This window comes from Cuculus canorus, chromosome 4, assembly GCF_017976375.1.
Source record: "Cuculus canorus isolate bCucCan1 chromosome 4, bCucCan1.pri, whole genome shotgun sequence".
NCBI classification, from domain to species: domain Eukaryota; kingdom Metazoa; phylum Chordata; class Aves; order Cuculiformes; family Cuculidae; genus Cuculus; species Cuculus canorus.
In genome coordinates, this window is record NC_071404.1 from 53,197,055 (window position 1) to 53,212,004 (window position 14,950).

The 14,950-nt window shown below is 38.4% G+C and overlaps 1 protein-coding gene across 2 annotated transcripts in view; it reads right to left on the reverse strand.

The window, feature by feature from the left end:
* Positions 1-14,950, reverse strand: part of PPP3CA (protein phosphatase 3 catalytic subunit alpha) — a 197,372-nt gene that overhangs the window by 51,382 nt on the left and 131,040 nt on the right. For both annotated transcript variants that reach the window (XM_054065402.1, XM_054065401.1), the window contains exon 3: positions 8,921-9,045. In XM_054065402.1, the coding sequence (XP_053921377.1) occupies positions 8,921-9,045 (125 nt within the window). The remainder of the gene's footprint in view (positions 1-8,920; positions 9,046-14,950) is intronic.

The window sequence follows — 14,950 nt, forward strand, 5'->3', positions numbered from 1 at the left end:
CCAACCCTTCCTTCCTTGAATATCCATGAACTGCAGAACTGTTGCACAAGAAACAAAAGATATTTTTATTTACAACTACCTCCTAACACTCCACTCTGTTGACAAAATTTTCTTTATTTACTGTAATAGTCAATAGCTTAGAAATTTAGAATGTATTTCTAACCACAGTTTCTGTTTAGAGCAAAATCAGCAATTTTGTCAATGTAATGCCTCTAAACATGTATGGAATGAGTTCCCTCCCACAAATCAGAATGTCTTGATAAACAGAAGAATTACTTTAATCACATCTGAACATTTTGATTTCTGCCTCTGTTTCTCACACAGTTCTCACCTTAAAAAAAAAAAAGAAATCAGGAAAACGGACACAGCATTTTTATGTTTGTGCTAAACCTCATGCTACCCATAGATAATTACATAGCAGCAGGGGTTTTTATACTACTACTCTTTGTATTGAATTTATTACATGTAAATGTCTGGATGCTTTGCCTGTGCTTCGTAGTTTCTATACTTCTATTTAAAGGATTTAGAGTCAGGTAAAAAGAGCAAGAAGTATAGGCAGCATCCTCCAGAACTTGCAACAACAATTCTCCTCCTTGGAAACACATGGAAGGTCTACCAGCTCATGCCGTCTCCTGGGTGCTACTGCCACTGCAGGAAGAGAGATGAGACATTAGAATGCCAGGTAGATCATGCTGACATAAACCAGCATGAAATGATGGTGTTAGATCCGAGGAATTATCTGCTGTGACCCAAAACAACCACAAAGGATTTGCCTGGGGAAAGTTTGCTGGAGTTCATGCAGAAGAGAGAAGACTTTGGTTTGAGGATTTCACTTCAATGGAGAAGGAAGCCTCCACTTCTCCATGTTACCAGTACAATTCTTCCTCTTTTTGATGATGAATTCCTCATTCCTCCAAGAATTCCCAGAACCTTCCACTTCTTTGAACTCACTGGCTAATACAAAAGTTTGATTTAAATGTTGTGAGACAAGAAGTTTAAAGCGACTTCTCCATTTGCGCAAGGAAGGTTTCAGCTTTTAATGTTGTATCCAAGTTACCCTAGAGCTTCTAATCCTGCCAAAGTACTCTGCAGTTTAGAAAAGTACATTGATTAGTGCTTAGATGAAGTGCTTTATTAAAAGAAAAAAAAAAAGGAGTGGCTTATAATTCCTTTATAACTAAGTTCTCAATCTTCATAAAGACTTGGGAAGATCGGAAGGAGCACTAGAGACTTAAAATATCAGCCAGATGTGGGAAACAGGCAAAATAGGGATAGTGTTTTTTTGGCACTTGATACTTGCTTACAGGTAGATCTCTCTACATTTCCTTATCATAGATTTTTTTTTTCTTTTTTTTTTTTTTCAATACTTCCTTTGAAGAACCAGAGTGGGAAGATGAAAGAAAATCGATGCAGTTCAGGAAGTTCTGCATTTCTCTGCCAGTACTGAAGTAATGTAAGCCCATCATTTATATTTTGTGTTGCTTTCAATGGTACCAAAATAAAGGTTTATTTTGCTCACATAATTTATTTAAATTTCTCCCTTTTCTGTTCAGAGGTCCAGTGATGCAATATATAATAGTAAACAAGAACTAGACACTGATTTTTTTCTTTTCCCACGAAATCTAAATAACATGAATGAGGGTGGCAATTTTTCATGGCTTTTCAACTTACACATACAAAAAACTCATGTTCAAATAATATATCATGAGCAAACACTCTTGTTTTACGTTTTATTAACTATGCTTTGCATATAGTAATAATTACTGAAGTCAAAAGATTCATGATAATTTGCCCTTGTTGAAAACCTGAGTTTACAATCTTCAGTTATTTAATAGAGTCATAGAATAATAGACTGGTTTGCGTTGGAGGGGACCTTAAAGATCATCCAGTTTCAACCCCCCTGCCATGGGCAGGGACACCTCCCACCAGACCAGGCTGCTCAAGGACCCATTCAACCTGGCCGTGGACATCTCCAGGGAGAGGACATCCACAACTTCCCTGGGCAATCTGTGCCAGTGCCTCACCACCCTCTTCGTGAAGAATTTCTTTCTAATGTTGAAGCTAAATCTTCCCCCTTCCAATTTAAAGCCATTCCCCCTCGTCCTATCACTCCATGCCCTTGCAAAAAGTCCCTTCCCAGATTTCTTGTAGCCCCTTCAGGTACTGGAAGGTCACTATAAGATCTCCTCAGAGCCTTCTCTTCTCCCAGCTGAATAAGACCAAGTCTCTCAGCCTCCTAGGGAAGGTGCTCCAGCCCTCTGATCATCTTTGTAGCCCTCCTCTGGACCCGTTCCAACAGCTCCATATCCTTATGTTGGGGATTCCAGAACTGGACACAATACTTCAGGTGGGGCCTCACAAGAGAGGAATAGAGAGGCAGAATCACCTCCCTCGACCTGCTGGCCATGCTTGTTTTGATGCAGCCCAGAATACAGTAGGTCTTCTGGGCTGTGAGCGCACACTGCCGGCTCATGTTCAGCCTCTCATCAATCAACAGTCCCAAGTCCTTCTCTGCAGGGCTGCTCTTCAATCACATTATCCCCCATCCTGTATCAAAACTGTGGATTGTCCTAACTCAGGTGTAGGACCTGTGTTGAACCTCACGAGGCTCACACAAGCCCACTTCTCCAGTATGTCCAAACCCCTCTGGAAGACATTTGTTAATTTAGTAATAGTGATTCCTCATAGCAATATTTTAAAATCTGGTGGGTTTCCCTCTCTCTCCCCTCCAACTTTTTCATTAAGAGAATACTATACATCAGCTCTCCTATGACTCTGTGTAAAATGTAGGGCAGTAATCTTGCAATGCAGACATCTCTAAGGTATTCTTGGCCTTTAACTATGAAATAAAAAAAAGGTTACATCTCTCAAATACCAGCCCTCAAACGGCACCCCTGCTTACTTGCTTAATGTCTTTCGGCTGTTGAAATAGCAGATATGTTAATTTTATAACAAAGAGGTATCTGCTCACCTCCCAGCCCCTATAGTCAAGCTGTTTTCCTGCTGAGGCTTTGGCAGCCTCACCATCAGGAAAGAAAAGGCTTGTGCAATTAAGTACTATGTAAGCCAAAGGCACATATTTTTGAAATGGACTCGGTATGTAACTCTACTTTTGCATGCTAAAATTGAGCCTTAGCACAATTTGACATCCCAGCTCCTTCTGAAAAGGAAAACCAAAAGCCCCAGACCTCTTGCACACATCTCAAGTCAGGTGCTCAAAACAAGGAACCCTGAGAAACCATTACCATTACCACTAGACCGCAACCACAGCAACACAGTCACTCACTTCTGGGTGCATGTGTCAAGAGCGAGCTTGTTCTGTTAGCTCCCCAAATGACTGATGCCATTGGGCACTCACCAGCAGATGAAATTAAGTGTGAATAAAGGCAAGGTAATTAATATTCAAAAGGGTAGTACCAGCCACATGTTACTAAGGTCTCTACTGATGTTCTGTGAGCTGTGGAACAGTATATCTGAATAGCCTCTTCGCTTTGTAACTCACCCCCTTGCCTATATAGAAAAATTGCATTACTTTAACTGCACTAAAATAGTTATACCATTGCAGTACCAAGTACAGGTACAGCTGTGTGGAATGACAATAGAAACCACGTACCTTTCAACAAACATAACTGCCTTCACATTACTGGTATGACTACTTATTATGGCTGTATTTCTAAGAAAAATAAAGATACGTTGCATCTATAACCAAACCAAAAGAGATCCAAGGTCTTACCATTTCTGAACTACCAACCCTGAGCACAGAGAAATAAGACTCTGTACACTACTGAAAATAAAGAAAAAATTGTATTGTCTTCACTGCAATGAGGATTTCTTCCCCAACTCTTTTCTCCCCCCAACTTTCAAGGCATAAATTATGATCCCTTCTCTTAACAGTCTGCTGCAGAACAGGGACAATACGGTTGCATTAAACCTTTCATCAACCAGACCTTCGGTGACAACTTACGGTCTCTATCACAACTTTTTTTACCAATGTGCTCTGGCTTTTACCTGGTTTTTGTGTTTCTAAAACCAGAGATCACGTTCACATAGGCTGCATATTTGAAAATCAAAAAGGTTACTGCTGTGCAAACAGAATTCTTGTTGAGTAACAGTGAATCCGTTTCTCACAGTCAGGGTCTCAGCTATTTCCGAAGTGTTGCTCAATAATGTCATCTTAATCATTCAACTTCATTTTATATTTTTTTTAAACATCTGTTGAATAGTCTCAAGCTGCTTTGAGATCTTGTTTTGCCACCTGCATGGTGCTTTAGCACCTCTAGACTTCAAATTATTGCAAGACTCTGTTCCAGCTAGTCTCACCGGTGATTTTATACAAAGTGATCAACTCCAAAATATCGATACTTGCTTTACATTCTTTTCTAGTGTTTAGACCACCAAAGTCCCATTTCAGCCCCTGAAAGTACCTCAAAATGTCCAAAAACAAAGGACCTCTTTTTCAACCAAAAAGTGACTAGAAAATTCTTTTTCTTAAATGTTCCTTTAATTCTTACAGCTAGTACTTTATAAACAGATATAGAAATGCTGGCTCTTATCTCTCTTCATTGGACTTTGAGTCTTGACCCCAGCTGTTTTCTGTGGAGATGGATCTCGGAGAGATGGAAGCAGTATTGGGGCAACAGTGTGAGCAACCTCCAGGGCATCGCCCCATGCTCTCTCCCAGCAGCTAAAAGGAGTTCTTGGCTTGTTGTAGACTTGGTCTGGAAAGGGCTGGCACAGGAACCACAAGGACAGCCCTGACACAAACACATGTTCCCATCTGGGAATCTAATATATAAAAAAATAAACTGAATTTGTTGAATTAGTTAATATTCATGACTCTGAGGAGCACTGCTTAGGAAAAATGAGATCTTACAAGATGCAAATTCTTGCTACAAAGAAACATATTTGTTACTGTTACATAGAAGAAAAGGACAAGGAAATTTAGGACAAGCAAGGTATTAGGATTTTATTTGCTCCGAAAGAAGTGAGAAAATTGACTTCACAGGTAAATTATTCCTGATCAGCCAAACCCATTTTAAATTAAGATGTTTATTGGAAAACATTAACACAGTAGAGCAATGGAGGAAACTAAACGGCGTTTATTCTTTCAATAGAAAGTGAGCGGAGACTTGGGAGATGACAAGCACATGGTTTCAATAGCATTCACTTTGCTCACAGTTTGCTAACACAAATTTGTTTATATGTAATTATTTTCTTGGGAGATACCAGTTAATAATTTCACTGTAGTGAGTTCAGAAGCATCTCAAGTGCCAGATGTTTTTTTAATCGATGCAAGGTCCAATGATTAAATTCACGACTCGCTTTATTCTTGCTCGAAATACAACAAAATCAGTTTAACCTTCTGGAATTTCAGTCTCTGTGTTTAGGAAATGAAAATGTACAAATGTTTTTAACTTTAAAACAGAACTCTGGTTTTGTTCATTTTTGAATGTTGGTTTAATTCTCCATATCTTAACTAAATATTCTGTCAAAAATGATCAGCATGTGTCTTATGATATTCAATTGACATTTAAGACTGTATGTTTTTATGTGGGATTGAGCCGGAAAATAATTCCAACTATTCATTTACATAATATTATTAATGCATTACAGTTGGTAATTACTCTGATGGTAATTTTTCCAAGACTGTGATGAAAAGCAGTCTATATGTATATTTCCCCATCACTGCATGGCACTCATGTTTGACTTTCAAAAGAGAGTTTTCATTTCAGACTCAGGTAGAGATTAGTCATTCTTCCTTACAACCCATTCCTGCAGAACCACTTATGCTTTAGCTATTCTTTAGACTTAAAAATAGCCCTCTGTTTTGATCATTTGGGTTTATTTTCTCCATGACCATAGAACTTGCTTGAAAGCAAGAACGGAGGGGTTTCTACTCTGGAGTCAAAACCCTGGAATGGTGCACAAGCACAATAGGGAAATGTTATCAGTTACAGAGTCAAGGAAACAAGTGTGCTGTATCAGATATTGCAACTTGCAGAAATTTGTTATTCCAAGTGAAGAAATGCTCAGGTTCTGCCAAAAGGTCAAATGGAAAAGAGAGTGCAGCTACAGGACAAAGGTTTGGTCTGTGCTGAGAAACCTCATTTCAACCTACCTAAAATTTTGACTTATATGCTGTAATTTCTTTATTACTCTCTCATCCTGCAATACCTTCCTTAGAACCAATTCTAAAGACATAAATGACCCTCCCTTCAAATGGTGAAGTTAACTCTGGTGAAAACGGAGCACAGACGTGAAAGATTGAGCCCTTAGATCAAAAGCTCCGTGGGGCAAGGGCTGTAATTTCTGCTGAGTGCCTTATACAAATACTTCTCTCTTTCTCCCTCTGCATTATCAAATGCCTTCCACCTACCTTATGCAATTTTTTCCTTTGTTCTTAATCATAATAGCTTACATTATATAGCACCTTTCATCCAGAAGAATCCCAAATGCTTTGCAGCCCACAGACAAGGATTATCTCGCCCACTACCAGAACTCAGTTAGGTCTAGGCTCAATGGTGTCACTTTTACGCTAGATATCACACGAAAATCAAAGGGATTTCTTGTTAAAGCTTATGTTACTCATGACTATTACTTTGGACTAACTACATACTTCTTTTGGAAAGACTTGAGAACTGCAATAGTCTTGTGTCTACATAGAGGAAAGAGGAGCCAGCTGACTGATGGAATAAAGATCGTTGTGTGACTGACATGCACTGAGATTAGGCTAGGATTGTCTAACACCACAACTTCTCCAACACAAAGTACTGGCAAGAGCTAGTGCCTTCTGGACGTGCTTACGGCCCCTTCTCCACAAAAACCATCCTCCCCCCACTCCACCCTGACATGCCAAATTGCATTCTTCACCATTTCCCTTTCCTTGTCACTACTTATTGTGCTGAGTTCATGTCTGAATGCATAACTCTACATCCAAACACTTACAAACCAGAAATCTGCCTTTCCTTTCAAAGGCATTTGTTAATCAAGTAGTGTTCCAGAATGGAAAAACTAAATTCAGAATATAATTTGCTAAACATATATGCGCAGGTTGCTAAATGAGGAATTTTAAGGGGCTTATTCCCCACCCATAAGCTATTTTGCTTTGTGGTATATGGCTTTCTACAATCAGCAATAGTCCTGGAGCAGATTTTCCCAGACTGTCAAGACAAACACTTGAAAGCTGAAGCAAATCCACGTGTTCTATTTCTTAGATTAAAAACATATCTAGAAATGAAGACAAAACGCTCCTCTTCAAGATACAACTTGGCTTGGTTGAATTCTACAGGAGATAATGAACTAGGGTATCACAACCAAAAAATGGCAGTTCAAGATAGAGCTGCACAACAGTTTAAGCCTGTGAAGCAATTCCCTACGCTTCCAGTGTTCCCCAAGCAATCCAGCATGGTAATCCACAACGTTGATTCGTCTTACAGCTCACTGTGGATCAGAGAAGGGAGGAAGTAGGCACACGTATCTCAAAAAAATGATGATCAAAGTGCTGACTTCAGTATGAGGCTAAATCCTGACTATACTCATTTTTGACAGGTGGGCTAAAGCACCTTGCTGTTCTTAACTTTTTACAGCATTTGCATTTGGAACAGTATATTTCCATTTGTAAAATGTAACAAAAGATTCTGTTAACATTTTAAATTAAGTTTTAAAATGACTAATAAAGCAAAAGTTGTTTAATTGAATCGTATTTTTAAGAAATTTCTTTTTATACTATAAATATAACACTGGCAAGATAACGCACTGATTTATTTTACAAAGACATTATAAATAATTCAGATGCTTGGGATTACATATTTTGATATCAATGTGACAACAGTGTACTAAGATGTGCCATGTAGAATGAAACAGCAGTATATGTGTTTTCCCTCGCTGCTATTGTATCTAGTCACAGACACACAGCAGTGTATCATAGGACCTACATTCCTTCTAACAGATAACAGGTGTTCTCCCCTGACTCAGAGGGAGTTAAAGTCTGAATTTTTCGGAGAAAGGCGTCAAGCTCTAAATCAAACGCTGATGCAAGGGTTTCTGACTGAGCACTCGGTGACTAAATCAACTCTGACCTGTATGAACAAACCCAGGTTAGGGTTTATTCGATAATTGTGCATCTTGCCTGTCAGACTGCAAAACAAAGCGGCCACACAGAACAGAAATAAAAATCTCATTTGTTTTGTGAGAACTGAAACAAAGGATCTACGCTTGGTATTTGACTCATTTCTAGTTAAAGGTGCGCAGGTTTGACTGGACACTGTTTCCTGCAGAAGCCAACTAAAGATGCTGTCATTTGGCCTCCACATTCTACAATCTAGTACTTGAGTCTATACTAGGTCCTAGTATCTTCAACAGAGCACATATGCGTCACTTATTCTCTATGTATCCAGGAGCATTAAAAGTCAGAGATCGTGTATTCTTGCATGCTATATCTAAACAGAACTTGTTTGTTGTCCCTGGCACAGTGTGTTATCTGTTATCTGCTCATCTGTTTATGTCTCTTTGACCCACTATCTAGTCCTTCCATTTTCTTAAAATTTGCATCCAACTGAACGATGAGAGTTTGCATTTAGTTTACCTGTTATGCCTCTTTTCTAATAGCTGATGTCTATTCGTCTGATTTAGTCTGTGCAAGCTGCAGAGCAGACTGCCTTCTGTGCTACATTTGGATGGCCCCTAGTTAGCACCAACGTCCATTCTCCATCAGCTTTCCAGCACAGTTATAGTGGAATTTGGCTGGACACCAAGCAACCTTTATGAAAACCCCAAAAGTGACATTAACATGGATTTATTCCGCTGACAAGTGATACTTGCAAAGAGCTTTAGTATTCCTGAATGGGTTAAATTATGATGCTAAATATATAAAACAGGCTGCAAGCAGTTTCACAGCCAAAAACAGAAATAAAAAACTTACTTCAATGCTGAAGTACCCTCTGTCCACGTAGTCCCCCAGGAAGAGATACCGTGTGTTGGCAGGAGAACCTCCTACTTCAAACAGTTTCATCAAGTCGAAGAACTGACCATGGATGTCTCCACAAACTACGAAAAAAAAAAAAAAAGCAGCAATATTCAGATTCTCCATGCTAAGATTATCTTAGGTACATGCATTCTGAAGTTACTCTTTTTCATAAGAAATGTGTTATGACAATTTTTTTGCATCATCCTCTAGTTAAATGGCCAGTGAAAGCTGGCAGATACACAGCAGAAGCCGTTGTTCTATGATGTGCATCCATATATGTGCAGAAAAGCCTACCAACTAATGAAAGGAGAGTCATTGGACAAATTTGACCTGCAATTATTTTCATACATATCTGTCCATTTCTCCTCCTACTGTCAAGAAGATCACACAAATCTGGCAATAGTAATAAGACAAAACAAAGTAGTCCTGAAAACAGAACATATTCAAGCAAGGTTACTCTTCCTTTCAACATCACGCCTCTATTTCTCCTATTCTTAAACCCAGATGAACACTCACAGGCCTTCTGTAAAATGCAAAGCGTGCCTGTCCTATGGATGCCACTGGTTAAACTGACAAATTTCTGATTTCCAGTTTCTGTATAGAAAAATAACCTGCTTACTTTCTCAAAGCATGTCTTACATGACAGGACACAGATTTTTCATGCTTTAACCTCTACCACTTTATTTAACCTCATATAATTATGATTTGTTTCACTTCACTGCAATGAAGTCAATCTAACAAGTGACTTCTCTAGAAAGAGCAGCTCCCAGTAAACATAGCAGAAAAAGCGCAAGTGATTTGCAGTTGGGGGCTGAGTAAGGATCCCTCTTTTTGTGCCTTAAAGTCAAGAGATTGTCTTGGCTATTTTGTAACACTGCAAACTCCATGGTGGGCAAATTTAAGTATCTGCAGGAAGTCAGGCAATGCCTTTGGAGGCCTGCATCAAGGCTTAATTAACTGTGCTGCACCAAAACCTGCTTTGTTTTGCCTTGCTTTATTTCCTCTACCCAAAGGAAGAGGAGAAAGAACACCCCCCTCCCCCCGCCACGATTTAGGGCCAAGTCCAGACCTTTTCTGGCAATGATCTGTAACAAAGAAAATGTTAACAGCCTTGACTGTTACTGAGGTCACTTTACACTGATTCTCCCTTTGATGACTCAAAAAGAAAAAATCTGATTTACAAACTCTAAGGCTGATTATAAAGAAACTGAATAAACCAAGGGTCCCAAATAGACCTTATCTTACAACAGCAGCACAGCATCTTATTTACCTCTAACACAAAATTCAGTAGACTTCAGATGCTCGCTCAGAGGTAATGGTTCAAGCTTTTGTATTCAAGCAGCGCTTTCATTTGAGCTTTTATCTGGAAGTTGATACAAAGGTCTTGTTCCATCACAGATAAATAAACCTTACAATTAGCACATGCTGCAGAGAAGCTGAAGTCACATCTCCCGATAGATATAAAAAAACTATGTAGGATAACAGCTGTAACACCAAATCCAACAAACTTGCAGGGCAAATAGTGTACATTCATTACTGTCTTTCATCTCAGTCCAATGTCACATTATACTTTTAATTGCATCACTTTTCTCTGTGAATGTACATACTAACAATAAGATCAATGGAATACTAGCATTCCATCCAAAAACTAAAAACAAAAAATATTCCCATGAAAACCAAACAACCCTGCTCAAGTACAGAAAAAACCCACTGATGCCCCAGTCCCTGCTTTCACGTATATTTATGTAAAATTTTGGCACAATTTATGAATGCTGGCTAGTTGAGCATTCTTCTGTGATAGCAACAGTGCATTTTCACCATATAATAGCATATAGTACTCATCACCACTGTGCTACATTGTTAAGTCTCTTCTTCCTAGGATTTACAAGGCATTGTTCATGTCGAAAGCCATCAACAGTTATAATTTCAATTCAAGAATAATATCTATCATTAATTATGCAAACCAACTACTATTTAAATCCTCAAGTGCTATACTACCACCTCTATTTTCCTAAAAAAATTTGTACCTCAAAGAAAACTTTTTTATAGCATTTTTATTTGAACACACTAATCTACCAAACCAATACACACTGCTTGACTGTACTCCTCTGCATGGACACTGTGGGAAGATTAAGAACACGTGTTGCATATTGATGGCCAAGCAATCTGCTCTCCTAACTTCCAGCAGAAAAGCTTTTAGTTATATAACTGTACAGCTCTACCAATTATCGCCCGCCCCCATTTGCTCCAACTGCAAAACCCTGAAGTTGAACAAGACTTAAAGATTTTAAATGGATTTAATTTTTGCACTTTAACTAGAACACAACGAAATTTTTTTTTTTAATGCAGATGTATGTGAACACGTATATACATTGGGTCCATTACAGAGAAACCAAGAAGATTAGAAAGCTTTCTCCGAGTAGCTGTATGTCCATGAATTTGTTACAAGTCAGAAAAGTATGGGGTACACCAGTAAAGAAGCTAGAAATAAAAAGTGCAGAGCCCTGTGATCCCTCGACTTGTAAAATTCTGAATTGGACTTGAGAATCGATACTCAATGGATATTGCAGGCACGTTGCACACAGCAGCCTACTCTGTTTATACTTCACAACAGATGCAGAGATATACCCAGGAAAAAAAAAAAAGGTTGGGAAGTTAAAATGAAAGCAAAGTAGCTGCAAAAGAGAAGCTTAAAATCATCAGATAAAAACAGTGTCAGGTGCAGAAGACACTCAAAATTGAGAGCTAGCATTGAGATTTAATTTATTATAGATCAGATCCCAGAATTCCTACTGATAGATCACAATGTTACACTTGGTTAATCCAACTAGCATTTTGCCTGGGATAGTTTAAAATTCGTACACTTTCCAGGTTTGTGTGTATAGACCTGAAACGTTGTTACAATGGAAAGCCTGTGTACTCACATTCTGATGGACAGCTTTGTTTACAATGAATTGAAGGGCAATTTTGTATGCTTACTGTACTATACTCCATTTGTAGTTTGAAAGCAACTGAAAGGAATAGTTCTGCCACTTTTCCAACTCTTATGAGTCTCAAAACTGGAAGATTTCCCAGGCAGCTGCATTAATGCTTTATCTTTCATTAGGTGTGGGCGGAAGAGATGCAGCATTAGATTTCTTTTCAGAAAGGTGGAAGCATCTTTCAGCCAGTTACTCTGCCATACCCTTCCCACCTTGTCTTGCAGCTTCCCATCACTAACAAAGACTGTCCCACTTGCAGTACTGTCCCACTAAAAGCACACAGCAGAGGTTCCATATCCACTCCACACCACAACAAAAAAGTTCTTTAAGTTCACCACCTTCACCCTTCACGTTACAGAAAAAAATGTTGAAAGCAGACTAATTATTATATGCTCATGTTTTCTCTTGCAGAAGCATTACAGTTGGAACTCTTGTTCCTTTTAATTTTGCCAAGAATTTGCTTTTTTATACTTGTGCAGGCCTTCTCTTGGTACTGGAACACTTGCTATCAAAAAACACATCCAATGAGACACGAGCGTTTTTCCACTAAATAATAAGAAAATATAAAACATCACAATGAAGGAGAACATTCAATTCTTAATGAAGATCTCCAGGATCAATGTACTTATGGATTTAAAGTACAAACACAGAGAACATAAAACACCGTTTGCATGTATGGGACATTAACATTAAAAGCATCTGTGTTTGTACAAAACAAATTTATCAAAGGTGGAATACCAAGTCTTCTATTAGAAATTCACATATTTTCCTATATCACTGGTTTCTCAAAAATGGCACCAAGTCATGGCCTTCTTACACTTGTGAATTTATTACAACTAAATAAACTGACTGCTTAGTTTATCCTGTGCTTTCCAACTTTCTAAGTTGCCAGCTGAGCAAATCAATGTTTCCACTGACTTATCACTTCTGGAGATCATTTCAGCACCAAACCTGTTAGCCATGAACGTGTCTCCCTACTTGCCCTCTCCAGGCAGCAAGATCCAGAACTTCATGACATGCTACGTAAAAAAAAAATTTTGAAGCCATTTTAACCTAATCTCCTAGTGAATTAACTGGAGCAATCACAGGGTTTAAGAAACGCGTGTTGTTTGTGGACTCCTTAGAAATTTATCTCTGTTGAGGATGTTTTCACGGAAGACATAGGCCCCTCCAAAATAACTTTAAGGTTCACAGGACTGCTCATGCAATTACTAAGAAATCATGCTTCTGAGCAGCTTTTCCTAATTGTTATCAAGGGTCCTTTGATCTACTACACTGTCTCACACTATACTGCCAGAACTTTCCCAATGTAACTGTCTATTAAATAGCATTTTATTTCAAAAATAGAAATTGGACATCGTGGAGAGAATGGAGAAGGGTGAGGTTTTTTTTATTTATTTGTTTTTAGAAATTGTCACCCTAATACTAATTATATTATGTTTATGATGGCTTCACTGAACAGATCTCACTTGGATTTATGTTAAAGTAAAAAGCAACATTGAACAGGAATCCTTAAGTTCAAGTGAAGGAAGCCCAAAGCTTTGCAGTGGTATTGCCAGCTTATTTGTAGAAGACAAAGCAGTAAGGCAGTGATTTATTACACATTGCAATTATTACTGGCACACAGAAAAAGTCTGAAAATGCTTTTCAGATACCTTCCTTCAGATAAGTAAATGTTCTTCACTACGTACAAACTCAGTCCAGAATTATTGTGTGGCTTCCCACTCCAGATGGATATTGAGAACAAAATTTATATTCATAGTACATTAAACACTGAATTAAAAAAAATCTTCTATCTCCAACAGTTTTGATAAGCTGCACTTATTTCCTCATTTATCTTGTATATACTCAATCGGTGTAACATTATATTCCGATAGCAAAGTACCGTTAACGTTTTAAGTAAATTTACATTCCACATATCACAAGATTGTATCACCATCTTCAAATGTCATCAGGTACTAGGAGCAGATATGCAATACTCCATCATCAGCTTTTGAATCAATGCCTGAAAACTCATGCATGTATGACAATTAACAATAATGAAGCAAAGATACATTTTAAAGAAACTAACACTGTGTAGAGCATATTATCCATCACTTGACAACTTGTTCTTTACATTCACTGAGCTAGAGATGTCTTATGCACTGAGATCCAAGAGCAAACCAGCATGCAATATTGTAAAGCCTAAGGGAGAAAAACATCCTATTAAATTACAGTGTAGAATGCAGACCACAAATCACCAAGGGGTTTGCTTTGTACAGTGTTTAGGAAGTGCTTACCTGCTTACCATTCCACTAGCTGGCACATGCTTCCAAGAGCTTACCATTTGCCAAGGACACCTGGTATCTACAAAGCCTTACTGATAAAAGGACAAGCACATCATGTAAATCTGTACGTGTTTGAGCTGACTTGTAGATTCTTGTTTGTCCAGGTCTACAGGATAATATAGTAAAGAGGCTGCATATACCAATGAGAAGTATGTCCTGACCACTTCTCCAGGGAAGTAGTCTGAAGCAATGAAAAGTCACCAAAGGCAGAACGAAGAAGCTGAGCGAGGAAGAAGTACTTACAAGCAACAGTGGATACACAAAGGCAAAGCAGAACGAACTAGATTAATTTCTGCAGCTGTAGAGTGAAAGACTGTGCTTCCTTAGCCAACAGATAAACGAGGGAAAATACCTGCAAGGGCTATACATGCATGAAATTCTCAGGTGCTTCAAGAAAAACTACTGCATTGCTCCTGAAGGACTCAACTACTAACCAGAGGCTCTTGTTTCCCCCCCTAAGATTTAAGAACAAAGTCATGTATGAGAGTCATGTATCTTTGATTACACAATCTTTGAGCTTGAATGAGCTTCATTTCCAAGTGTACGTGCTTCTCAGGAACATTATATAATGCCACAGCAGCATGAAATGTTCAAAACACCACAGTTTTGTTCCATGCTTTTTTTAATTTTTTTTTCATGCCCAATTTTCTTGCTCACTTTTTGAAGAACAAGGAGGA